The sequence below is a fragment of the Aquarana catesbeiana genome, linkage group LG07 (genome assembly GCF_042186555.1).
Source record: "Aquarana catesbeiana isolate 2022-GZ linkage group LG07, ASM4218655v1, whole genome shotgun sequence".
NCBI classification, from domain to species: domain Eukaryota; kingdom Metazoa; phylum Chordata; class Amphibia; order Anura; family Ranidae; genus Aquarana; species Aquarana catesbeiana.
Window position 1 is genome coordinate 266,756,518 of NC_133330.1, and position 27,528 is coordinate 266,784,045.

The following is a 27,528-nucleotide window of genomic DNA, read 5'->3' on the forward strand; positions in this document are numbered from 1 at the left end:
GTGGATCGGTGAAATGCAATTAGAGTTCCCCTTTGCTTGGTACAGGCAGAAGCCGTGTAAATATGTTGATAAAAAGGAGAAATATATTTTGGAGTAGAATCTTTGGTGAAGTGTGTTTCTTGGAGGCATACTATGTGAGCCTTCTTGTTATGGAAAGTACGGAAGGCTTTGGTCCTTTTTTGAGGGACATTTATTCCCTGAACATTCAGGGAAAGTATATTCAGTGGTGCCATGGCAATAGATCAAATAGTTTTGACTTACTTTTTGTTATGCAGAGCTGACTGCGCAGATCAACCTGTGTGGACTGAAGAGATGGATAGATAGAAAAGAAACCAGTGAATTCTGGTGTAAAGAGTAAACAAAAAACATATGAGATTAGATGATACATTGTATAAATTATTTTTTGCAAGTAATCACAATTTACCCGTGAAAGAGAATAAATATCTCTCTCAGGGGAATAAGTGCCTTCGTCACACTCCCACATAATATGGTTGGGAGAATGAGGAGGGCTAATGGGGGTACACGGATCTTCCGCTTACAGGAGAGAAGTGCTATGTCAAAAGACATCAAAATGATGTTTCATTAATTGGAGTGCAGAATATAGTTTTTGTTGAAATTATTTATTCCAGGGTGGTTGTATATGGTTAGTCTTGCCCTAGGCTAAATAATTCAGTTAGAAAGGTACTGTTAATAACTTTGGTATTGATGAAGATAGTTTGAATTATTTGGGGATTTTAACCCTTTTAGAGTAAACAATTACATATTTTATTCATATGTAACTGTTTAGATATGTTAACTCATAAAATTGAGGTTGTATTGCTTCAGATTAGAATAAACAAAAACATAATTCTAGGAACTAGTTAGGTAATAATATATTTGTTTTAAGAAAAGAAAGAAAAAGCTTCCATTACTTCTGGATTATTGAACATATTTGTCCTAAAAAGTAATAAATCTATTATTATTACCTGATAATATATAACTGAACAAGAATTTCCTTATTTCACTTATATATTCTAAGGCTATATGAATCAGAAGTAATAAGAAATATAACTGGAATGTAACATGATCCCACACAGTGTGTGACTATCAGAATGCAGTTACATTCAGTTATAAATACAGTTTTTTTATAGAGAACCATCTCTTAGTATAATAAATGAAGAGATATCAGGAATTAGGATGTCAGTCCATTGAATCTTCTTGGTCCATGGATGATGTGGCATAACGGCCTCTTTTGTGAGAATGATGATTCCCATTTTGTTCTGAAATTTTCTGGGTGCTGCCTGAAGGTGAAGATGATGCCATTCTTCTGCGTGTGGAAGTGTTGCTGCTTGTGGGTTCTGTCAGATTTAATTTTAAAAGGGTTTGTTGTAGTTCATCTGCTGATTTGCTTCTGTAAATTGTACCTTGGTAGTTAAATCTGACTGAAAAGGGGAAGCCCCATTGATACATAATGTTGTGGCGTTGCAGTTCCATTAGTTGGGGTTTCATGGATCGTCTTTTAGTAATAGTAAGTTGGGATAGGTCAGCAAAAATTTGATAATTGTGTCCATGAAAATTAAGTTCCTTTTTTTCTCTTGCAGCAATTAGTATTTGTTCTTTCGTTCTGTAATAATGAAATTTTGTGATTATATCACGTGGGGGTCCATCTTTCTTTTTGGCTGTGAGGGCTCTGTGTACTCTGTCCAGTTCTAAAAGTTCAATAGGGATATCTGGCTTTAGTTCTTGTAATAGAGCAGTAATAGTAGATTGCAGGTCTGTCACAGTTTCAGGTATTCCCCTTATGCGCAAGTTTGAACGTCTGGCTCTATTTTCGTAATCTTCAAGCTTAGTTTGAAGTATTAAATTCTCTTTTTTTAATTGTTCCAATTCTGTTATATTTTCTTGGGTTGTAATTTCAATTTCATCCATTTTTATTTCTAAGGCTGCGGTGCGGTTTCCCAGCTCTCTTATTTCTTTGGTTAGGCTTTTTGTTATTTGGTCTGAGGTTTGTTTTAAAGCCTTATGAAGCATCTTTTCAAATTGTAATAATATTACTGGGGATACTGAGGAGGCTTGTGGAGAAGTTTGTGAGAGGATTTGTTCTGTATCTGACTCAAATGGAGAGTCTTGCTGTGACATTTTCTGTCTGTGAGAGCGCCCTGATGCTGTATCTTGTGAGGTGACTGGAGCTGCTTCAGCTGCAGTGAGTGCCTGTGAGCTCTTTGTGAGGTGATTTTTATTTCTGCCACGGTTTCCTCCCAGTACCATATTTCCTGCCCAAACTTTCACAGTTTGTTCCCAGGGGCAAAAAGGTTCAAATGGATAACTTTTGAGTCTGCAGGCTCCGCTTTGTCCTTCTCTTCTCTCCTCAGCAGTGTGGAGCTCTAACAATGCATGTCTGCTACGCTAGGCTCCGCCTCCTGCCCCCGATATGTTTTTTTCCTTTTTTTGCCCTTTCACGTGGGCACATTTCATATATATACATATTCATCATCTGCCAGTTTGCCATTGATTGAGACTATTTTCAGATATGCACCCCTTTTTTATTTTTTTTATTATTATTTCTATTTTAACAGAGTGTTTTTTCACATGGCCACCCCCCTCTTTTTTCCCCTCTCCCATCCCACTTCGTTCCCTTTCCCCTCCCCTCCTATCCTTGACTCCCTCCCCCAACTCCCTTTTAAGCCATCTCCACGATCCACCTGTAGCTTTTGATGAAGGAGCGCGGCTACCGTGACATCGTAGCCTGTACGCTCATGAAACGCGTCGCATTCCAGTGACGTCACAGTTCCGCGCCTGCCTTCCACCAGCGTTCCAGGCTTCGCTTTGGAGTATCTCATCACCGCGGCCGGCTCGAGCGGTGTTCAGCATAGCCCCACGCACAGCAGGAAGCAGTGATATCTGTGATGGATCTGATGGACTCCCCTCCTTTTGGATTTTAACTACACTACATGCTGTATTTTATTCTACTAAAATGTGAGTTTTTTGCACAGTGTTTTTAATAAATTGGCTTACATACTACACTTAGAGGCGCCTCCTCCCCCTTGTGTTCCTTTTTGCAGATTTTGGAGCTTGGTTTCAGCTCTTCCTGGAAGGCAGCCATCCGTGTGGATTTTCTAATATGAGTTTGCTTCTGTTTATATAGACTTTTTATGGACTATATCAGTTATAATTTCATTTTGTCATCAACATGATGGTAATATATGGATTTCCAGTTTTTTGCGCCTTTACTTGCTTACATTTTCTGGAATTTACACAGCCTTTAATTTATGACTGCCTATGTCATTTCTTGAGGTGCTAAAATGGCAGGGCAGTACAACCCCCCCCCCCCCCAAATGACCCGATTTTGGAAAGTAGACACCCCAAGGAAATTGCTGAGAGGCATGTTGAGCCCATGGAATATTATTTTTTTGTCCCCATTGATTGAATAATGACAAAAAAAATTACAAAAAGTTGTCACTAAATGATATATTGCTCACACAGGCCATGGGCATATGTGGAATTGCACCCCAAAATACATTCAGCTGCAAAATACTCACTATACCCCTCAGCAAATAGCTTGGGGTGTCTACTTTCTAAAATAGGGTCATTTGGGGGGGTTTTGTGCCAACTGGACATTCCATGGCCACCAAAACTGTGATAGGCAGTGAAGAGTGAAATAAAAAATTTACGCCCTTAGAAAGCCTGAAGGCGGTGCTTGGTTTTCGGGGTTCCGTAAGCGGCTAGGCTCCCAAAAGGTCTCACACATGTGGTATCCCCATACTCAGGAGAAGCAACATAATTTATTTTGGGGTGTAATTTCACACATTCCCATGCCATGTTTGAGCAATATATCATTTAGTGACAACTTGTGCAACTTGTGTCACAATATAAAATATTTCATGGACTCGACATGCCTCTCAGCAAATAGCTTGGGGTGTCTACTTTTCAAAATGGGGTCATTGGGGGGGTTTTGAACTGTCCTGGCATTTTATGCACAACATTTAGAAGCTTATGTCACACATCACCCACTCTTCTAACCACTTGAAGACAAAGCCCTTTCTGACACTTTTTGTTTACATGAAAAAATTATTTTTTTTTGCAAGAAAATTACTTTGAACCACCAAACATTATATATTTTTTTAAAGCAAATGCCCTACAGATTAAAATGGTGGGTGTTTCATTTTTTTTTTCACACAGTATTTGCGCAGCGATTTTTCATACGCATTTTTTGGGAAAAAACACACTTTTTAAATTTTAATGCACTAAAACACACTATATTGCCCAAATGTTTGATGAAATAAAAAAAATGATCTTAGGCCGAGTACATGCATACCAAACATGACATGCTTTAAAATTGCGCACAAACGTGCAGTGGCGACAAACTAAATACATTTTTAAAAGCCTTTAAAAGCCTTTACAGGTTACCACTTTAGATTTACAGAGGAGGTCTACTACTAAAATTACTGCCCTCGATCTGACCTTCTCGGTGATACCTCACATGCATGGTGCAATTGCTGTTTACATTTGATGCCAGACCGACGCTTGCGTTCGCCTTTGCGCGAGAGCAGGGGGGGACAGGGGTGCTTTTTTTTTTTTTTTTCTTTATTATTTTTTTGCTTTTTTATCTTATTTTTAAACTGTTCCTTTCATTTTTTTTAAATCATCTTTATTCTTATCTCAGGGAATGTAAATATCCCCTATGATAGCAATAGGTAGTGACAGGTACTCTTTTTTGAAAAAATTGAGGTCTATTAGACCCTAGATCTCTCCTCTGCCCTCAAAGCATCTGACCACACCAAGATCGGTGTGATAAAATGCTTTCCCAATTTCCCAATGGCGCTGTTTACATCCGGCGAAATCTAAGTCATGAAATGCTCGTAGCTTCCGGTTTCTTAGGCCATAGAGATGTTTGGAGCCACTCTGGTCTCTGATCAGCTCTATGGTCAGCTGGCTGAATCACCCGCTGCATTCTCAGGTTCCCTGTTTGGATAGGAGAGCCAGAGAAAAACATGGAAGACGGTGGGGGAGGAGCATTCCCTCCGACTGCTTGTAAAAGCAGTCTAGAGGCTAATTAGCCGCTAGGATTGCTTTTACATGAAAGCCAACCGCTGTCTGAAAAGAATGATACCAAGATGATACCTAAACCTGCAGGCATCATTCTGGTATAACCACTCAAAGTCCAGCAACATACCAGTACGTTGCTGGTCCTTGTTGGGCATATATTGTAATCTTTTTTTTTTCATGCAGCCTGTGGGCTGCATGAAAAAAAGAGATTGATCGGTGGGTATGCCCACCATTAGAATACCTCCCTTCATCCACCCACTTCTAATGATGGGCATACATGCACCGTTTATATATATGCCGAAGCATGGGGGCATCCTCCCGCAAAAGGTAGGAGCAAATCGCTCCTCCTCCCCTGCTGCACCCATGCTTCGGCATATATCATCTCCGACAGCGCTGGAGTCACAGCTTTATATATCTTGGGAGCAAACGATGTTGCTGTCAAGATAAATAAATCCGCGCTGCAGCTGAATGGCGTACCTGAAGATAAAAAAATGGTTAACAATAAAACACAGTAAACAGTAAAGTATAAAAAATTGCATACCTGAAAAGCAAACATGATAAAACATAATAACAATACAACATTGCAGAATAGAATACAGTAAAAAAGAGCAGAATAATAGAGAGAGAATAGAGAGAGAGAGAACAATAAAACGACAACTATTTTTTTTTATATTTTTTTTTTTTACACTTTTTTTTGTAACTGTAATTTTTGTAACTGTAACCGGTTCCAGGTTCGGGTCTCTCAAAATGCGATGGCATCTTGGGAGACCCTGTGAAAGTGCGCCTAGTCTGTGCAATGCTGTACGCTAATACTCAACTAGTGTATGGTAGAGTTCAAAACATTCACCAATGCAAAGACCAGGATTGTCAGGACAGGAGGGACAATAATAGCGGTGTCACGCCTATATCCGCGCTTGCTGCGGACACGACATCTTTTTTGGGGGGGTTCATTGGGTAGGGGTACTCGAGAGGACATAAAGAAAATGCTTCTCATGCAGCCGACTGCATTTGGTTGCGGATGTGAATGGGGGAAGTACGCGTGCTGCAGAAGTGGTGGGTTCCCAATTAGGATTGGCGAATGCAGCAGGAAGGGCATTATGGGCACAACGGGCCTGTGTTTGTCTTGTGCTTGCCACCTCACCAGCTTGAACTGCACTTATAGGAGTTGTCACGTCACCAAGTGTTACTGCAGTGCTGGTTTGACCACGACCGTGGTGTACTAGGCCGCTGGTGCTTGCCAGTTCACCAAAACGCTACCAAAAAACTGTTAGTGATCGCAGGGATCAGGCCTGACTCTGCGAATGCTGCAGTTATGCGTTTAGTGTTTTGTAAGTGACAGTGATCGATCGATACTGCACTTGGGTGGGCTGGGCTGGGTGGAGGGGCAAAACGCAGGTGCTAGCAGGTATCTGGGCTGATCCCGCTAACACTGCGTTTTTGGGAACCCTAAACTGCTGGGGATGCTAGTATAGATCTGATCGGATCAGATATTGATCCGTTAAGATACTAGACCCCTAAGGGAGGTGTACGGTGCGTGCGTAGGTGTTAGCGGTACTGGCACTAACCTGACGCTGCCTGGGGCTGGTGCTTGCCAGTTCACCAAAACGCTACCAAAAAAACAGTTAGCGATCGCAGGGATCAGGCCTGACTCTGCAAACACTGCAGTTATGTGTGTTTAGTGTTTTTAGTGACAGTGATCGATCGATACTGCACTTAGGTGGGCTGGGCCGGGCGGAGGGGCAAAACGCAGGTGCTAGCAGGTATCTGGGCTGATCCCGCTAATGCTGCGTTTTTGGGAACCCTAAACTGCTAGGGACGCTAGTATAGATCAGATGTTGATCCGTTCAGATACTATACCACTAAGGGAGGTGTATGCTGCGTGCGTGGGTGTTAGCGCTACTGCCAATAACCTGACGCTGCCTGGGGTGATGCAGACACTATCTGACCCTAAAACCTAAAACCCACCGCCGGGCGATCAGGGGGCTAAACCTTTATTCGGTAATAAATGGCGGGTGCCCTGACACTATAAAAAATAAACTAACTAACCAACGTCACCTGTACGGTGATAACTGGTGAAAGGGTTAACTAGGGGGAAATCAAGGGGTTAAAACCTTTATTAGGTAGTATATGGGGGTCCCTGACGCTATAAAACGCTGACAGCGAACCTATATATTTACCTCCCTAACTAGCGTCACCAGTGACACTAATACAGCGATCAGAAAAACGATCACTTAGTGACACTGGCGACGGGGGGTGATCAAGGGGTTAAAACTTTATTAGGGGGGTTAGGGGGGTACCCTAGACCTAAAGGGGGCTAACACTAACTGCCCTAAGACACTAACTGTCACAAACTGACACCAATGCAGTAATCAGAAAAAAAAAACTGCTTGGTGTCACTGTGACGGGGGGGAGGGTGATTAGGGGGTGATCAGGGGGTGATCGGGGGGTGATGGGGGGTGTACAGTATGCCTGGCGTGTTCTACTGTGTGTGTGTGTGTTGTGCACTCACTCAGATGTCTTCTCTCCTCGGTGCCGGAATGGAAAATACGGGAAGCATTTCATTCGCCAGCAGCGATCGCGAGGGGGGGGCCACAAATGAGTGGCCTCTCCCTCACCTTTGATCGCCCCTTGACGAGAATCCGACTGCCGCAGGCACCGGGGGGGGTCTAATCGGACCCCCCGCCCGCGGGCAGGCAAGGACGAACAGGTAAGTCCTTATGCCTGCCCGTGCCATTGTGCCGACGTACATCGTCGCGCGGCAATCGGCAAGTGGTTAAGTAATATATATGTAGCACTGACCCCCAAAGGAGCTGCTGAATTATTTGGGCCTGTACTCTGCTTTAACTCCCCTTTGAATATCTCAATCCCCCTGACACAGCTATGGTGTAATAGTGTGCAGTCAAAACGAAATCATGAAAGCAGTCGGAGGAGGGGTAGGATGAAAATATAAGGACATCATCCGCGAAGAGGGAGGTGCGTAGGTTGTGTTTACCAATTTTGATGCCATGTAGTGGGGCTGATTGAGCTAGATATCTGGATAAAGGTTCAAGTGCAATGTTGAAAAGGAGCGGGGACAGTGGACAGCCTTGCCGCGTACCTTTGTGGAGGCGGAAGTTCTCTGTGAGTAGGCCTGCCGCCACCAGCTTAGCTGCAGGGGCTGTATACATGGTGTTAATGAGATGGCAGAAGGGGCCAGTGAAACCCATTTTTGACATGGCCAAAAAAAAGCCAATCGAAGCTGACATTATCGAAGGCTTTCTCCGCATCTAATGTGATGATGGTGTAGTCTCCGCTTGGGTTATGTTTAGCGTGTTCTAAGGCCAACATGACATTATGTATGTTCAGGGTGGCGGTCCTTCCTTTTACACAGCCAGATTGGGCAGGGTGAATAAGTAAGGGAATGATAGCAGCGAGTCTAGTGGCGATGATTTTAGATAAGATTTTGACATCCAGATTCAGCAGTGAAATTGGTCTATAGGAGCCTGGGTCCTGGGGGTCTTTACCTTTCTTGGAAAGTAATTTAATAATGGCCTGATTACCCGTTGGAAGGTATGATCCGCTGGACCAAATACCATTGTATACCGTGTGAAAAGTGGGTTCTATGATGTTTTGTAGGGTTTTATAGAATTCACTAGTGAATCTGTCAGGGCCAGGGGCCTTGGAGGGAGTTAGGTTGCGGATGGTGGATGAGATTTCGGAGGGAGAGATGGGAGCATTGAGGGTTTCTAGTTGTAAGGGAGTTATTTTGGGCATGTCAATTTTCTGTAGAAAGGAATGTGCTATTTGTGTATGTATGGGATCAGGGGCGTATAAAGCTGAGTAGTATTTGATTGTTTGCGGTGTGGAGTGTATATTGCCGGTGGTGTCTCGTAGAGAGGTGATATGGGTCGGGTGGAAGGCGCCCTTGCAGAGTCTGGCTAAAAGTTTACCCGCTTTGTTTCCAAATTTATGAAGAGTGGCATCCAAGCGTGCTTTTTTAGTTAATTCAAGAGTGTCTGCCCATGAATCGAAAGCCCTCTTGGCTGCCTGCCATTCGTTTCTACTGTCAGAGGAGTCCTTGGTGATCAGGGAGCGTTGTGCCCGATGTAGTCGTGCGCTGGCTAATTTGTACTTTGCTAAAGTGTTTCGTTTAAAGGAGGTGGCATAGGAGATGATCCTAAGGTATGTTTTTCTGGCATCCCAGAAGAGATTTGGGTCACTAATGTGGGGTGCGTTGGCCGTGGAGTATTCAGACCAAGCTTTCTCCATGAACTGTTGGAAATCAATGTTGTTGTAAGGTAGGAAGGGAAGCACCAGATTTTGAGGTGGGGAGGTAAATCTAGGTTGTCGAGGGTCACCTCGATTGGAGCATGGTCAGAGATGGCAATGTCGTGTATGAGTGCCCCGGACAGCATAAGTATTAGGTTGTCGGAACCAAATAAGTAGTCAATCCTGGTGAGGACCTGGTGGGGATTAGAATAAAAGGTGAATTCTCTGTCAACTGGGTGTGAGAGATGCCAAAGGTCTTGGAGGTGCAAGGATTCCATAGGGGATGCAAAATGCGTATGGGTGGTAGGATCGGATCCTGTCCTGGAGCGTTTGGGTGGTGATCTGTCGTCAGTCTGATGAAGAATGTCATTGAAGTCTCCTCCAATTAAGTGTGGAAGGTGTGTGTTGCTAAGTAACTATGTGGAGAGTTAGCTATAGAACTGTTTGTTGGGATTATTAGGGGCGTAAACTTTAGAAATTACTAGGTCCTTAGAACCTATTTGGATATGTGCTGATAGAAGACGTCCCTGGGTGTCTGCTTTTACGGAAAGGACTGTACAGGGGAGATTTTTGTGCATCAGCAGAAGAACTCCTGCTTTACGCCCAACAGCATCTGAGCCTATGACCGTGCCCACCCATTGCTTTTTCATACGATGGAAGTCTTGGGATAATAAGTGAGATTCCTGGAGTAGGGCGATGTCAGTTTTAAGTCTTTTAGGATGTCTGAGGCTCTTCATTCTCTTGTTGGGGGATCTAAGGCCTTTTACATTCCAGGAGACTATTCTCATATTGGGGGGGTGGTGAGAGGGATTTGGACCGCTGTTGTAGATTTATCACTGTGTAGGTGGTCATGTGAAATAGTTTGTATGTCGGGAGGATAGGTTCTGGTCTCATGGTAGTAGTGTAGTGGAGGGGAGTCTGGGGTATTACATGGACCACGGAACTTTTGGAGATGGGGGGGGGGGTAGAGGTAGGAGGAGGAAACTTGAAAAAAGAACATAACAATCAATCGTTTGAACTTCTCTTTTTTCCGCATGGGGACACTGTGTAGATCAGCTCCCAATACAAGACCCTATTAAAATGGCATATGAGCACCCAATTTAACGAGAAAAGTATGCTCGGCTGCCTCGGGTCATGTATGGGGGGAAGGCAAAAATGGGAAGAGGTACACAGTGTGGCCAGGAGGAGAAATAGAGCAAGCAAAAGCAGTTTATAACAGAAAGATTATCATTTGCTTAACATCATAACATGAAACATAGTAGTTGTTATACGGTCACCTAGAAACAAAATGGTGGTTACAGAACAAGTAGAGCTGGTAGAAAGAAAAAGATAACAAAAAAAAAAAAAGGAGTGCCTTTTGAGACGTAAGACATGAAGAAAAAAACTGATAACGTCCGACTGTGTGGTGCTGCAGTATATGCGCCCTTGAAGGAGAGATTGACAAATAGATATTACGTTACTCCCTTTCAGCGGTGGGTGACGTGGTGGTGTTCTGGGGCCGAGGGCCTGAAGTGTTTAGGGGAGTCCTTTCGCGGGCTTCTTTGGTCCAGGGAGCGGTTGAGAGGAGCAGCCTTGGAAGGGGTGTGGGGGTACAGGTCTGCACGCAGAGACCGCAAGAAGGCTTCCGTGTCGGGTGGGTCTTGGAAAAATAATTGCTCTTCATTTGGGGTCCTGAGGTGGAGGGTGGCCAGTAGGGATGAGCCGAACACCCCCCGGTTCGGTTCGCACCAGAACCTGCGAATGGACCGAAAATTCGCACGAACGTTAGAACCCCATTGACGTCTATGGGACTCGAACGTTCGAAATCAAAAGTGCTCATTTTAAAGGCTAATTTGCATGGTATTGTCCTAAAAAAGGGTTTGGGACCCGGGTCCTACCCCAGGGGACTTGTATCGATGCAAAAAAAAACTTTTAAAAATGGCGGTTTTTTCGAGAGCAGTGATTTTAATGATGCTTAAAGTAAAAAAAAAAAAAAAAAAAGGTGAAATATTCCTTTAAATATCGTACCTGGGGTGTGTCTATAGTATGCCTGTAAAGTGGCGCATGTTTCCCGTGTTTAGAACAGTCCCTGCACAAAATGTCATTTTTAAAGGAAAAAATCTCATTTAAAACTGCTTGCGGGTTTAATGTAATGTCGGGTCCTGGCAATATGGATGAAAATCAGTGAGACAAATGGCATGGGTATCCCCCAGACCATTACCAGGCCCTTTGGGTCTTGTATGGATATTAAGGGGAACCCCGCACCCAAATTAAAATAAGGAAAGGTGTGGGGCCACCAGGCCCTATATACTCTGAACAGCAGTATACAGGCGGTGCAAACAAGACAGGGACTGTAGGTTTGTTGTTAAGTAGAATCTGTTTGTAATTTTTAACGGGTACATTTTTAACGTGTTTAGCTCCAGCCAAAAAATGTTTTTAAGCTTTTTGGAAAACATAGGGAAGGGTTATCACCCCTGTGACATTTGTTTTGCTGTCTTTCCTCCTCTTCAGAAGATTTCACCTCACTTTTTGTCCCAATGACAAATGTTTTTTGAAAATTTGGGTTTTTTTTGTGGAACAAGGATTGGAAAGCATCAGTGGAAAGGAGAAATGTTTTTCCCATATTAACTCTTACAGGAGAGAATTTCCCTTCCTAGGGGTAGATTTCATCTCACTTCCTGTTGTCTCCTTCCGTTTGCAAGTAGGAGTCGTTTGTAAGTTAGATGTTTGAAAGTAGGGGCCTGCCCTATATACTTAGCAGAAATTTGGGCCTTAGGTGTTGTTGTGGCCACAAGACTGTAAGCCCTCACAGGGCCCTGCTGTGAAATATTAGATCAAGAATTGTAATTACATGCCCCTGTTGAACAAGGGCAGAAAAATTAGGCCTTTGGTGGTGGTGGTGCCACAACACTGTAAGTCCTCACTCGCTCTTGGTGGGTGCAGAAATGGGCCCTGCTGTGAAATATTAGATCAAGAATTGTAATTACATGCCCCTGTTGAACAGGGGCTGAAAAATTAGGCCTTAGGCACTGGTGCTGGTGCCACAACACTGCAACCCCTCATAGATACTCTAGTTGGAACGCAGAAATGAGCCCTGCTGCAAAGTATTGCATCAAAAATTGTAATTACAGGCCCCTGTTAAACAGGGGCTGAAAAACTGGGCCTTAGGCACTGGTGCCACAACACTGCAACCTCTCACAGATACTCTAGTTGGAACGCAGAAATGAGCCCTGCTGCAAAGTATTGCATCAAAAATTGTAATTACATGCCCCTGTTGAACAGGGGCTAAAAATTGGGCCTTAGGCACTGGTGCTGGTGCCACAACACTGCAACCCCTCACAGATACTCAAGTTGGAAACCAGAAACGAGCCCTGCTGCAAAGTATTGCATCAAAAATTGTAATTACACGCCCCTGTTAAACAGGGGCTGAAAAATTGGGCCTTAGGCACTGGTGCTGGTGCCACAACACTGTAACCCCTCACAGATACTCTAGTTGGAACGCAGAAACGAGCCCTGCTGCAAAGTATTGCATAAAAAATTGTAATTACACGCTCCTGTTAAACAGGGGCTGAAAAATTGGGCCTTAGGCACTGGTGGTGGTGCCCAGAACCAAAAATGTTCTTACAAGCTATCAGCGTGATCATTGAGGAGGAAGAGGATAATTACTCAGGGATAGTCACTCAGCATCAGCATAGGCAGTCTTTGAAGGGATCTGAGATTTCAAAAAAAATAATTCGGTTACATCAGCATCAGGTGCTTGGTAGCTGGTGGTGATCCAAGACTGATTCATTTTTATGAAGGTCAGTCGATCGACCGAGTCGGTGGACAGACGCACCCTGTGATCGGTTACAAAGCCTCCAGCAGCACTGAATGTGCGTTCCGAAAGAACGCTGGATGCAGGACAGGCCAGTAGCTCAATTGCATACTGTGCAAGCTCTGGCCAGTGATCCATCCTCAAGACCCAGTAATCCAGAGGATTTTCGGTGGGAAAGGTGTCCAAGTCAGATCTTGCCCCTAGGTATTCCTGTACCATGTAAAACAGACGCTGGCGATGGTTGCTGGAACCAATCATACCTTGGGGCTGCGGACCAAAAAATTGTCTGAACGCATCGGTCAGACGGCCACCTTCTCCACCGCTCCTTCTTTGACTGACCGAAGCCTCAGCAACACGTTGTCCAGAAACAGGAGTTTGTAACCTCCCAGTCTCTGGGAACGCGTTGCACAGACCTTTCTGCAAGGCCTCCCAAAGATGTTTCATCCTCTGCTCCCTCTGCGATGGCAAGATAAGGTCCGCAACCTTACCCTTGTAACGTGGATCAAGGAAGGTTGCCAGCCAGTGTTGGTCCTTCTCCTTGATACCACGAATACGAGGATCCTTACGCAGGCTTTGCAGGATCAGGGAGGCCATGCAGCGTAGGTTTGCTGAGGCATTCGGTCCGGAGTCCTCTGGGTCACTAAGGACGACATGGTCCACAGCCACCTCCTCCCAGCCACGTACAAGTCCATGTGTTTCTTGGGACTGATCCCTTAAAGACAGCTGCTGATGCTGAGTGCCAGGCTCCACCTCCATACTGACACAATCTTCCTCCTCCTCCTCCTCCTCCTCTTCCTGTGTGATCGGCGGGCACGCAGGAACACTGTCTGGATAAACGAACTGCATGGCAGGTCAACATATGTCTGGTCAAGCATGTGGTACCTAAGCGGGAGATGTTTTGGCCACGCGAGATACACTTGAGACATATGTTGCAAATAGCAGCGGTGCGATCTGATGCACTTGTCTCAAAAAAGGCCCACACCAAAGAACTTTTTGAATAACGCACAGAGACTGCAGCGCCCTGCACATGTGGAGCTTTGGGGTGTGATGCAGTCAAGGTGCTGCCCTTAGGCTGGCCCCTGGAGGGCATCCTGCCTCGTTGGTGATGTGCCGCCTCCTCCTCCTCCTCTCTCCTATCAGGCACCCACGTTGAGTCAGTGACCTTATCATCCCCTCCCTCCTCATCACTGGAGCAAACCTGGCAGTATGCTGCAGCAGGGGGAGCATGACTGCCAGATTGCTGTCCTTCTTGGGCACCCCCTCTGTCCGTGCTCACGTTACTGCCTTCATCGAGCTCAGTATCATCATCAGAGCCTTCCAAACGCTGGGCATCCTCCTGGAGCATGTACCCAACACTGTGGTCAAACAGTTCGAGGGACTCCTCAGGAGGACATGGTGGGGCTAGGGAAGGAGTCACTGATGACATTGAGACAAGGGAAGAGGCCGCTGCTTTGCCAGACAAAGTACCCTGGGCATGGGTAAGAGAGGACGAGGAGGATGAGGACGGCTTGGTCATCCACTCGAGCAAGTCTTCCGCATGTTGCGGCTCAACACGGCCAGCTGCCGAAAAAAAGGCCAAGCGTGTCCCGCGGCCACGTGCTGATGAGGATGCACCGTCTCCACGACCAGCACTAGACACAGAGCCTGCTTGCCCTCTCTTATTGGCTTGTGACTGTCTGCCTCTCCTTCTTGGCCTTCCAGACATACTAATGGCCTGTAGCTGCACTAAGCTGGGATATATATGTACTGATACTGCAGCTAGCAAAATCAACTGCCTGCCTGTAGTATGAGAACACCACCAACCTTCTACAGGTAGCTTTAGCTGAACATTGTGCAGAGCTCGCAAAAAACTAACTTGTAGCTTTTTTAGCTGCCTGCAGTAGTGATAGGATCAGGAAAACACCACCAACCTTCTACAGATAGCTTTAGCTGAACACTGTGCAGAGCTCGCAAAAAAATAACTTGTAGGTTTAGTTGGACACTGTCAGGAGGACGCACCACACTAACTTGTAGTTTTAGCTGAACACTGTGAGCAGGACGCACAGCACTAACTTGTAGGTTTAGCTGAACACTGTGAGGTGGACGCACCGCACTAACTTGTAGTTTTAGCTGAACACTGAGGTGGACGCACCACACTAACTTGTAGTTTTATCTGAACACTGTGAGCAGGACGCACTGCACTAACTTGTAGCTTTAGATGAACACTGTGCAGAGGTCTCACTACACTAACTTGTAAGTTTAGCTGAACACTGTGAGCAGGACGCACAGCACTAACTTGTAGTTTTAGCTGAACACTGTGTGCAGGACGCACCGCACTAACTTATAGGTTTAGCTGAACACTGTGAGGTGGACGTACCCCACTAACTTGTAGTTTTAGCTAAACACTGTGAGCAGGACGCACTGCACTAACTGTAAATAGTCTAGCTGCCTGACTGTGGTACTAATAGGATCAAAAGAACACCAGCAATTTTCTTCAGGTAGCTGTAAATACTGTAACAAGACAAGCCTGCCTATCAGTAAGAAGATAACAGGAACGGATCTAGCTGAACACTGTGAGCAGGACGCACCGCACTAACTTGTAGGTTTAGCTGAACACTGTGAGGTGGACGCACCACACTAACTTGTAGTTTTAGCTGAACACTGTGAGCAGGACGCACTGCACTAACTTGTAGCTTTAGATGAACACTGTGCAGAGGTCTCACTACGCTAACTTGTAGGTTTAGCTGAACACTGTGAGGAGGACGCACAGCACTAACTTATTGTTTTAGCTGAACACTGTGAGCAGGACGCACTGCACTAACTTCTAGGTTTAGCTGAACACTGTGAGGTGGACGCACCGCACTAACTTGCAGTTTTAGCTTAACGCTGTGAGCAGGACGCACCGCACTAACTTGTAGGTTTAGCTGAACACTGTGAGGTGGACGCACCACACTAACTTGTAGGTTTAGCTGAACACTGTGAGCAGGACGCACCCCACTAACTTGTAGGTTTAGCTGAACACTGTGAGGTGGACGTATCCCACTAACTTGTAGTTTTAGCTGAACACTGTGAGCAGGACGCACTGCACTAACTTCTAGTTTTAGCTGAACACTGTGAGCAGGACGCACCACACTAACTTGTAGGTTTAGCTGAACACTGTGAGCAGGACGCACCACACTAACTTGTAGTTTTAGCTGAACACTGTGAGCAGGACGCACCACACTAACTTGTAGTTGTTGTAAATACTGTAACAAGACAAGCCTGCCTGTCAGTAAGAAGATAACAGGAACGGATCTAGCTAAACTGAATACAGTGTATATATGTATATATATGCAACACCTGGGATGCATATATATACACAATACACTAAGTGCAGCTAACTGACTGACTGTTCTGCCTAATCTATCTAACTCAAATCAAATGACACTGTCTGTCTCTCTCTCTCTCTATCTATGAACGCCGCAACACACACTACACAAGGCCGCCGTGCAGGCGGCCTTATATAGTGTGGGGCGTGTGCTAAATCCCCTGAGCCATAATTGGCCAAAGCCTCCTTGGCTTTGGCCAATTACGGCTCTCTGTTCAGACGGCGCTGTGTTTGGCCAAGCATGCGGGTCATAGTGCACGCTTGGCCAATCATCAGCCAGCAATGCACTGCGATGCCGCAGTTAATTATGGGCCGTGACGCGCCACACGAACGGCCCATATCATTCGCAATTCGGTGAACAGACGATGTTCGAGTCGAACATGGGTTTGACTCGAACACGAAGCTCATCCCTAGTGGCCAGAAACACCAGTGTGAATTTTATTTGCTGTTTATAGAGTTCTGTGCACACCTGCTGGAATGCTTTCCGTTTCTTGGATACTTCGATCGAGTAATCGGCAAATATCAGGACCCTTATTCCATTAATTTGGAGAGAGCGGGATTGTCCGAACTTTTGTAGGATGAGGACTTTGAATAGTTCAGATATTTAGCGATTATTGGCCGGGGTGATTTGCGTTCAGTGTTAAAAGATCCCATGCGATGGGCCCGTTCCACTGTGCAGGGGCCTGGAAGGCCTAGTGTTTCAGGGATGCGCCTGGCGCAGAATTCAGAGAGAACCTGCGTTTGGAGCGATTCTGGGACACCCATGAATCGCAGGTTGCTCCTTCTGGACCTATTCTCTAAATCGTCCAATTTTGGGATGATGTATTGATTGGTCTTATCCTGCGATTGTTCAGTGGCCTGAGCCTGGTAGAGCTCCTCTTCCATGCCAGATAAACGGTGCTCTAGATCATTTAATCTGGTGGTATGCTCTCCTAGCTGGGCCTAATTTGTTTAATCCCCGCGTTCACTGCTTTCTCCACAGAGGCAGCAATCATGGGGGATAGCAGAGCAGCCACAGCCTGTGCTATGCGTTCCGTGCTATTGTCTCCTGTGGTTTGTGGAGCAGAGGCCTGTGGAGAGATGGCATGTGGAGCGGAGGTGTGTGGGGAGGAGGCAAGGAGGGATGAGGCATGCAGGGAGGCTTGAGGGGCCGAGCAGCCGCTTACCTCCATTTCGGCCTGTTGTGTTTCTACAGGAAGCTTCATGTAGGCCGAAGCCGGGGCCTCGATTTGCGGCTGGGCCGGCGGCGCTGTCAGGGCCGTGTGCGATCGGGCGCCGGTTTTCTCCACAAACTGGTCCATATGCAGGCGGCAGTCACCCGGAGGAGCCTGTGGAGGTTTGGGGCGGCTCAGGCTGATTTTTCAGGCCGATTTAGGGTCGTTGTGCGGGAGCCGAGGAGAGGAGCAGCTACTCCATGCGGCGCCAGAACCGGAAGTGGTGGTAGATGTATTAAAAAATATATGTAATAATAAACTTACCACATGGATATTAATACAGTAAGTAGTTTTCAGCCTAAACGTCTATACCGAGCACAGAAGGGTCGACCTTGGGAAGAAAAAAAAAATATATATATATACATTAACTGTTGACAGAAAACCAAATTGCTTCATGTCAGGCTTGCAATATATGGACTGTTAAAATATAATATACATAGTTACAGCAAACTGTTTTTTCCCTTTGGGATAAAGGTTCTACATTAAATAAATAAAATATGATCATTGCAAGCACCCCTGTCAGTGTTATATAGGTTGTCTCAACCCTCTAACTGCTACATCTGCAGGACAGCTGTTTCTGTTGAAAAACAACAGACTTATTGCAGAGGGCTCACATTGACTTCAGTAGGAGAGTATCACAGGCGCTGTCAAACTCTGCAAGGTGAGTTCAAATTGCCACATCCACGGCATGTGTACAGACCCTATTTGACTGTATTGTTAGAATTTAGGTGGGTGGCTGGGGGAGCTGTGAAACCGCAGTTCAAACGTTTGTTTTTGCTGCCCCCTAGCCGCCCGTGTGAAACAGCTCTAAAAGGAATGGAAAATCTTACAGTGAAATATTGGAAACTTGAGTTTCTTTGGAATTGAAAAAGAATGTTAGAAGTAATTTAAATAAAACATTTAAATATGTCAAAGACCAAAAAAAAATGCCTTTTTGGTATAAGGACTGTACAAAGTACAGGGGGACATCAGCTGTGTATGGAGGAAAGGAGATTTTATCATCAGTTTATAAAGAATTTCTTTCCAGTAAGGATGTAAGCTGTAGAATGCTTTACTGCATGATTAACCACTTCCGGACCGCCCACCGTACATATACTGCTGCAGGGGGGCCCGTCTGCACAAAACAATGTACCTGTATGTTGTTTGCACTTCCTGGTGTAGGGTGTGCGCTCGCCGGCCTCCCGCTCCCGCTGTGATTGGAAACAGCGAGAATCAATCAGCGGGACCACCTGTGATCGTTCCGGGGAATGACAGAAAGGCGATCTGCCTATGTAAAAAAGGCAGAGCATCATTCTGTCACAGAGAAAGAGAGAGATATGTCATTCCTACTAATCAGGAACACCGATCTCTCTCTTTGTCCAGTGTCAGCATCCCCCACACAGTTAGAAAGCACACATAAGGAACACATTTAACCCTTTGATTGCCCCTGATAACATCTTCCCTGCCAGTGTCATTCATACAGTGTCAGTGCATTTTTTAAGCACTGATCACTGTATTGGTGTCACTGGTCCCCAAAAATTGTCACTTAGTGTCCGATTTGTCCGCCGCAATGTCACAGTCCTGCTAAAAATCGCTGATCACCACCATTACTAGTAACAAAAATAAAAGTCCCTAAATCAAAATTGTTGCTTTTTTTTGTTCATAGCGCAAAAAATAAAAAACTGCAGAGGTGATCATCAAATACCACCAAAAGAAAGCTCTATTTGTGGGGAAAAAAGGACATCAATTTTGTTTGGGATTCAACATCGCATGACCGCGCAATTGTCAGTTAAAGTAACGCAGTGCCGTATTGCAAAAAATGGCCTGGTCATTAAGGTAGATCCATCCAGGGCAGAAGTGGTTAATGACATGGAAAATGCTCTCTCTCCCCTCACAGGACTCATAGGTAGTAGGAGAACCCACTGGCTCCTGCTGTTTTCAATTTAACCCTGTGAGCAGGGAGTGGGGAGTGGGCCAAGCTGTGCTGTGTGTGTCTAAAGATGTACACAGCCCAGCTAGGAGCCTAGAGCACCGGCTGGGGACCCCAGAAGAGGAGCTTTTGGCTGCTTTGTGCAAAAACCATTGCATCACCAGCCCTGGATGGAATCATTGTGCCAGTCAGCCCCAGTCCAGCAACCCAAACAGGCCAAACCAACAAAGACCAACAACCAAAACTAGGGCAGGGGGCTTCAAAGGGAAACCCAAGGATGGGGGAAGCCCACTTACTCCAGGAAAGAAAACAGGGACAGAGGTGGGAGAGAAGGGAATCTGACCAACCAAATTCCCATGGGGAGAAGGGGGACAGGGGAAACCCAAAATAAGTCAAAATAGTTCCCACCTGATGCGGGACCAGGTCATCCGTGGAATAACGGAAGCCTACCCGTGAGGGGGACCTCCCCACCCCACGCGTCCGTACGATACCCAGATAGGCAGACATAGTGCTCCCCTACTTACTGCCAATAATAGATTTGGGATTAGGGATGGCAAGAAAGGCCCAACCTAAAAAGGATAGCTAAGAACTAAAACATTATGTGCCCTCTGAGAGAGACCTAGCCCATAATAACAATAAATTAAGAATACAAACAAAATTGAATGGATATAAACACCAGGCAATGAGAGGTTAAAGTAGAACAGCAACAAACAAGACCAGAAGATGTGTCAAGGACAGAAGGGGAAATATCACAGACAGGACATAGTAGGTGATTCATGATTATAAAAATGGCTTGAAGCTAATAGCTTAATTTAAGCCTGGGTATTTAGCAGCTGACATCTGATAAATTCATCTGGTTTCAATTTGTAATAATTTTTGTCTATGTCCCAAGAATTGGACTTTTGATAAATCAAATCCATGGTGTAATCCACTGTATCTACTTATGGGTGTTTCCATCCTCTCCTTACCTATCAGGGACACATAATTATTTATCACTTATATGATTGGTAAGTTTCTACCATCATTACATTTATTCCCCTCTGTGAGACCCATAATAGCCAGAGACCAATTGATTGGGGTATGTATTATGTCCCATTGTGGTTTTCCCTTTTTAAATCTCATGATCGCTTTATGAATTAATTTGTGCACTGAACAGTTCACAGTGGAAAATCAAGAAAAAAACTGGAGTGTATAGTGTTACTGTGTATGCACCAAGCACTTATCATGGACTCAATGTATTTTTTCTATATGTTATTTTATGTACTGTATAGTACTGTGTGGATGAGGTGTGGATTGTATTAAGTGGATTCATGACCAGTACTAAACAAAAAGAATAGGAGTAGCACAGGTTTTTATTTGTTTTTTTTTTGGTTTTAAAGAATGACTAATGAGGGTTATGATATTTCCCTTTGTTCTACTGAAAAGTACTGAAAAAGACAGTTCTGTCATTTACAGAGACATCTAAAAACTATAATTTTAACAATCTGCTAGACAGAGAGAGCAGTTAAGTCTTTGTAAAGGTTTACTGACCATAAGAGATTTGCTAAGATTTCAAGTTACTTCCCTGTCTTTTTTAATAGGAGACATTTATTTTTTTGCCTATTGCTCATTGTTACATTTTATCTCATATTGATTACAAAAGCTCTTCATTTCTGCATTGTCAACATAGACCATGGCTTTGGACAACAAGGCTTCTGGGATCAGCACACAGCCACCCACACATCATTCTGCTGTCAACAACACATTCTCTTGTATTATAAAGGATCCAGACTGCTGCCCTGCCTGCATTCAGATACAATTTAGCTGGGTTCTTCTAATGCCGTGTACACATGAGCGGACTTTCGGCGGACTGAACTCCGAAGGACTTTTTAACGGAGTTCCGACGGAGTACTGACGCAACGGACTTGCCTACACGCAATCACACCAAAGTCTGACTGATTCAAACGTGATGATGTACGACCGGACTAGAATAAGGAAGTTCATAGCCAGTAGCCAATAGCTGCATACAGACGAACTGATTTTTCGACCGGACTCGAGTTGTTGGAAAGATTTGAAACATGTTCTATTTCTAAAGTCCGTCTGATTTTTCGACAGCAAAGGTCCGATGAATCCCACGATTGAATTGTCCGGCGTATTCGTTCCGTCGGACCTTTGCTGTCAAAGTCCGGTAGTGTGTATACGGCATTATTGTTAGTGGAATAGTGTTGTACAGACCCAGTGTGGATGAACTGTAAGCACACAACTGAACTGATAGCAGAGCAGGGTGAGAGTTTGCCTCATCTTCTAATCATCAGTTTTAGGTGTACTGTCTGGGAATCTGTCTTGCTCGTCTTCTCCACTCCTATCCTCACTCAGTGCGACTTGTGTGGCTATGAGGTCAGGTCTTGTCATTATAATACTAAAGTCAGTCATTCTGCAGTAAGTGGGCACAAGATAGTTGGCTTAGGGTGGCAGGAAGTGTAAATCTTGTCCCGGCTCTTTAGAATGGTTTAAAAGACATCATTTCCTCAGTTTAGGGCACAGCTTATCAACCAGTTCCGTATGTACCCCAATAGACACTTCAAGCATTTTTAGGGGTACAGCCACTTGTAAAAAAGAATCCATTATTTATGCATTGTATTGGTAAATTGAGTCTGATATTTAACAGATTTTGACCTTGTATTCTTAAAAACACAATTTATTGTTTGTAAACATTTATACACAAAGGGTATTAATGATCAATGTATATTTGTCATGGGTTGTCATGGCAGTACAAGATATAGTAATGATAAGGGGGGTGGTGGGAGGATCACTAAGTGCAGGGGAGGTCACAGGAGATGGACGATCCCGGAAGTGTCTGTTTCAGAATGAACTTCACCTCGGGATTTCTCTGCATCAGACCAGTGTTCAGTGTTCAGGGACAGCAGGATAGTTAAGTATTTTGCTTTCTTCTTTGCAAGCACAGATCTCTTTAAGCAACTTTTGCTTAACCTCCCTGGCGGTATGATTATTTCAGATTTTTGGTGCTGAAAGCGGTACAATTATTTTGCTTGGAAATTTGGCGTTTTATATTGTAGGCCTGTAATTCTTAGGAATAATTCACTTAAATCTGTCCAAACAAGAGTCTAGTAGACATCCCGTGTATGATAAAGTTTGAAAAAGTAAATAAAAAATTATAATATAATAAATAACTATAAATAATTATAACAAATAATAATAATAACAATTATTCAATAATGTAATCAAATCAAAAACACTGAAATTTGCTCAGTTGCAGAATTGTCGCTTTCGTTACTTTTAGTGTTTGATGACGGATTTCCCCACAAATCACTATCACTCAATCCTGCAAGTGATTCTAATTTATTATTGCTGTTTTCTAGCTGGTCTAAAACCGCTTTTGATGTAAAGGGACAGTTTTGGTTGCTATGGACAATCTCCAGTTTCCAGGCAGAAAGAACAGTATTTACAATATAAAACTGCATGCAGGACACTGAACAGACCACTAGGGACAAAGGGGGTGTGTAATTATTTGATACAGTACTTTAATCTGTAATCTGTAATCTGTAAGATCTGTATCTGTACTGTGTGTTTTACTTTTTGAATTTGGCGCCGAACTCCGTCGCCGTGCGCTGCAACGCTCGCAGGGAACGGAGCTCGGCACTGTGAATCGAGCGAGACACGGCGGCTCACAGATCACAGCGGGGAGACATTGTAGGATCCAGGGGACAAGGTAAGTAACCTCTACAAGGATCCTGCGATGCGATCCTGAGTCTGGCTCGGGGATACCGCTTTTGGTATTGAAAATCCACCCCGAGCCAGACTCAGGAATACCGCCAGGGGGTTTAAAGTAGAACTAAAGGCAACATTTTTTTTTTCACTTTTTATAGAGTAAGCAAGGATTATAACCACAGTCAGTTTTTTTGCCATCTGTGTCCCATAAGGGAGCTTTATCTTCACTTTCTGTCTCATAATAAAAACAGGAAGGGAGAGTAGATCCCTCCAAAGCAAGGCAATCCTAACTCTATAACTTTTTGAGAGCCTCCACAGTGGAAGCACATGCATTATAATGGCTAGATAGAGGGCAGGTAGTTCTGGAGGGAGCCCATCCCTCAAAGGCACATGTATGTGTTTCCACTGTGACTATCAAAAATTTATAGAGTTAGGACTACAAATAATACTGGGGTGCCGTGAAGTGGTTCTGCAGCTTACTCATGTTTTTGCATATGTGTGCAAACTAAACCCCTTTTTTTAAAGCATGCTGTTAGACAGGATAATTTGGTTGTTTGCAGACTGGTTGGTGAGTTAAGCTGGAAAATGTCTTTGGTTTTGTTTGACATGCATGGCCCTTCCATGTGCTCCTTGCTGTGAAGGCCAGTTATAGATGGGGGCAGTGGCCTATTTGTTTGCCTTTAGTTAATACTTTAAATCACTTTAAATTAGGGTTGTCCCGATACCACTTTTTTAGGACCGAGTACAAGTACCGATACTTTCTTTCAAGTACTCGCCGATACCGATTACCGATACTTTTTTTTTAAATGTCACGTGACAGTGTTTTTTGGGGTTTTTTTTTGTTTTTTTTTAACAGTGCTTGCTTATTTTTGGGGGGGGGGGGGGGGAGTGAACGGGGTATGTGTGTGTTTTTTTTTTTTTTATTTACAACTTTTATTTTTTACAATAATATTTTTTTTATTCTTTATTGTTTTTTTTTTTTTTTTTAATCAGCCCTTTTGGGGGGCTTTGGTGAGATATCAGGGGTCTTAACAGACCTCTGATATCTCCCCCTTGAGACAGAGAAAGAGACCGAGGATAGAGATTCCCCAGTCCCTTTCTCTGCAGCCTCAGCTGCACTGAGAATGAATGGAGAGAAGACAGCGGCTTCTCTCCATTCATAAACTGACACATCGTAATCACAGGAGATTACAATGTTTCAGTTATTGTGAATGGACAGAGTCAGCTGACTCTATCCATACACAAAGGAAGGAGGAGGGGGACTGAGGAACGGAGGGGGAGAACGGAGGGAGACAGATAAGGAGAGAGGAACGGAGGGGACAGATAAGGAGAGCAGAACGGAGGGGACAGATAAGGAGAGCAGAACGGAGGGGACAGATAAGGAGAGCAGAACGGAGGGGGACAGATAAGGAGAGCAGAACGGAGGGGACAGATAAGGAGAGCAGAACGGAGGGGACAGATAAGGAGAGCAGAACGGAGGGGGACAGATAAGGAGAGCAGAACGGAGGGGGACAGATAAGGAGAGCAGAACGGAGGGGACAGATAAGGAGAGCAGAACGGAGGGGACAGATAAGGAGAGCAGAACGGAGGGGGACAGATAAGGAGAGCAGAACGGAGGGGACAGATAAGGAGAGCAGAACGGAGGGGACAGATAAGGAGAGCAGAACGGAGGAAACAGATAAGGAGAGCAGAAGGGAGGGGGACAGATAAGGAGAGCAGAACGGAGGGGGACAGCGGAGAGGCACAGAGGAAAGGAGGGGGCACGGAGGAGGATGCAGTGACAGTCAGCGGTGAGCGATCACCGCTGTATGTCACTAAAGCTGGTGAAAGCCGCTGGGGGAGAATCTTGTAACTCCCCCACGCGCCGATCTCAGCTGTCTTCCGGGTATCGGGGGAAGCATCGGGAGCATTTGCCCGAGTACAAGTACTCGGGCAAATGCTCGGTATCGGTGCCGATACCGATACTAGTGTCGGTATAGGGACAACCCTACTTTAAATACTTGCTGACCAGCCGCCACAGTTATACTGCGGCAGGACAGCTCTATTGTGTGAATCGCCGTACCAGTACAGCGCTCCATGCAATTGCTATAGCAGGCACGAGCCGGAGCTGATGCGCGTGGCCTGCGGCCATGATGTACGCTGGCCACCCGCAATCGCTCCACAGAGAGCTAGAATGGGAATCTGCCATAGTAAACAAAGTGGAACAGGAAATTAGAGAGAGATTGGGGGTTATTTACGAAAGGCAAATCCACTTTGCACTACAAGTGCAAACTACAAGTGCACTTAAAATTGCACTGAAAGTGCACTTAGAATTGCAGTCGCTGTAAATCTGGGGGGGGGGTAGATCTGAAACGAGGGGAAGCTCTGCTGATTTTATCATCCAATCATGTGCAAGCTAAAATGCTGTTTTTTATTTCCCTTGCATGTCCCCCTCAGATCTACAGCAACTGCACTTCCAAGTGCACTTTCAGTGCAATTTCAAGTGAACTTTGCACTTGTAGTTTGCACTTGTAGTGCAAAGTGGATTTGCCTTTCATAAATAACCCCAATTGTCTCTTCCTAGTGATCAGGAACAGCTGTCTCTCTCTACTCCCAGTCAGTCCCCTCCCCTACAATTAGAAACAACTCCCTAGGACACACTTAACCCCTTGATCACCCCCTAGTGTTAACCCCTTCCCTGCCAGTGGCATTTATACAGTGATCAGTGGCTTTTTTTTAGCTCTGATCACTGTAATAATGTCACTGGTCCCAAAAAAGTGTCTGATCTGTCCACTGCAATGTTGCAGTCTTGCTAAAAATCTCTGATCACCGCCATTAGTAGTAAAAAAAAAAAAAAAAAGGAAAGAAAAATGCCATAAATCTATCCCCTATTTTGTAGACACTATAACTTTTGTGCAAAGCAATCAATATACGCCTATTGCAATTGTTTTTTTTACCAAAAATACGTAGAAGAATACATATTGAATACACATTATAATACAAGAATACACATTAGGCTGGTCACTCCTTGCGCAAAGTGTCACGCCGGCAACAAGTGTTTGGCACTTGGACATGGGCACTTTGACTAAGGCACTGCTACAAAAAAGTAAGTACAGACATTATTGTTCCACAGCTATTTTGCAGGACATTCCACTTCATTCTCTAACTTTCATCAGCCTTCCTTCTATTAGCCTGTCCCCACCATCTAAAATGCTCACACTAATCTTTGTTATAACGTCCTCTCTCCTCAAACTCTCATGTCTTTACCCCCCCTCTCCAGCCCCCAACCTTTACATATCTCCCTCTCTTCTGCCCACTCAATATTACTCCACTTACTACCTCCTGCTCATTCTAAGCCCACACAGTATCACCACGTCCATTCCACCACAGCATCTGCCCTCCTATAAATCCCACTCCCGCCTTACCACCCTCACCCTCCTACTACTCCTAATGTCTGGGGACATCGCACTAAACCCCGGCCCTCCCACACCCAATTCCCAACGCCAAGTTTGGCCATCTACCTCCTCCAACAGTAGTTGTAACTTCAACCTTCTTATCCCAATTCCCCTGATTCCACAAGTCAGCCCTCCTCTTTCATGTGCCCTCTGGAATGCCCGCTCAGTCTTCAACAAACTAGTTTCTGTCAATGACCTTTTCCTCTCCAAATCCCTTGATCTATTTGCTATAACTGAAACCTGGCTCCAGGAATTCGATACTACCTCTCCAGCTGCACTGTCCCACAGTGGCCTTCTCTGGACTCACTCCACCAGACCCAGTGGACGAAAAGGAGGTGGTGTCGGACTTCTCCTCTCCCCACAATGCACCTTCCAGGTACTGCCCACACCTCCCTCTCTTTCCACCTGCTCTTTCGAAATGCACTGCATTCGTCTTTTCTCCCCAGCTTGTCTGAGGGTCGCAGTCATTTATCGGCCTCCTGGACCAGTGTCACGCTTTCTGGATGACTTTTCTGCATGGCTACCCTATTTTCTTTCATCCGAAGTGCCTGCCATCATCCTAGGTGACTTTAACATTCCAATCAATGTTAATAATGCTACCACTTCTAAACTACTCAACCTAACCTCCTCTTTTAACCTAACACAATGGACACAAACCACCACTCACTCCAACAGCAACACTCTCGACCTTGTATTCTCCCATCGCTGCACTCCCTGCAATCTCTCCAACGCACCCTTTCCTCTCTCTGATCACAACCTTATCCGTTTCACACTCTCCTTGTCTCCTATATCCCATGCTGCCAACCCACAAACCACTACCCGCAGGAACCTTCGCAACCTCAAACCTTCCC

General features: G+C 44.8%; 1 protein-coding gene across 8 annotated transcripts in view; it reads right to left on the minus strand.

Moving 5' to 3' along the window:
* Positions 1-27,528, minus strand: part of LOC141103571 (uncharacterized) — a 142,709-nt gene that overhangs the window by 40,399 nt on the left and 74,782 nt on the right. For 5 of the 8 annotated variants that reach the window (XM_073593306.1, XM_073593311.1, XM_073593309.1 and 2 more), the window contains one exon: positions 17,891-17,957. The exons of the other annotated variants lie outside the window; for them this stretch is intronic. In XM_073593306.1, coding sequence (XP_073449407.1) covers positions 17,925-17,957 — 33 coding nt within the window. In that variant the 3' untranslated portion in view covers positions 17,891-17,924. The remainder of the gene's footprint in view (positions 1-17,890; positions 17,958-27,528) is intronic. 8 annotated transcript variants of the gene reach the window in all.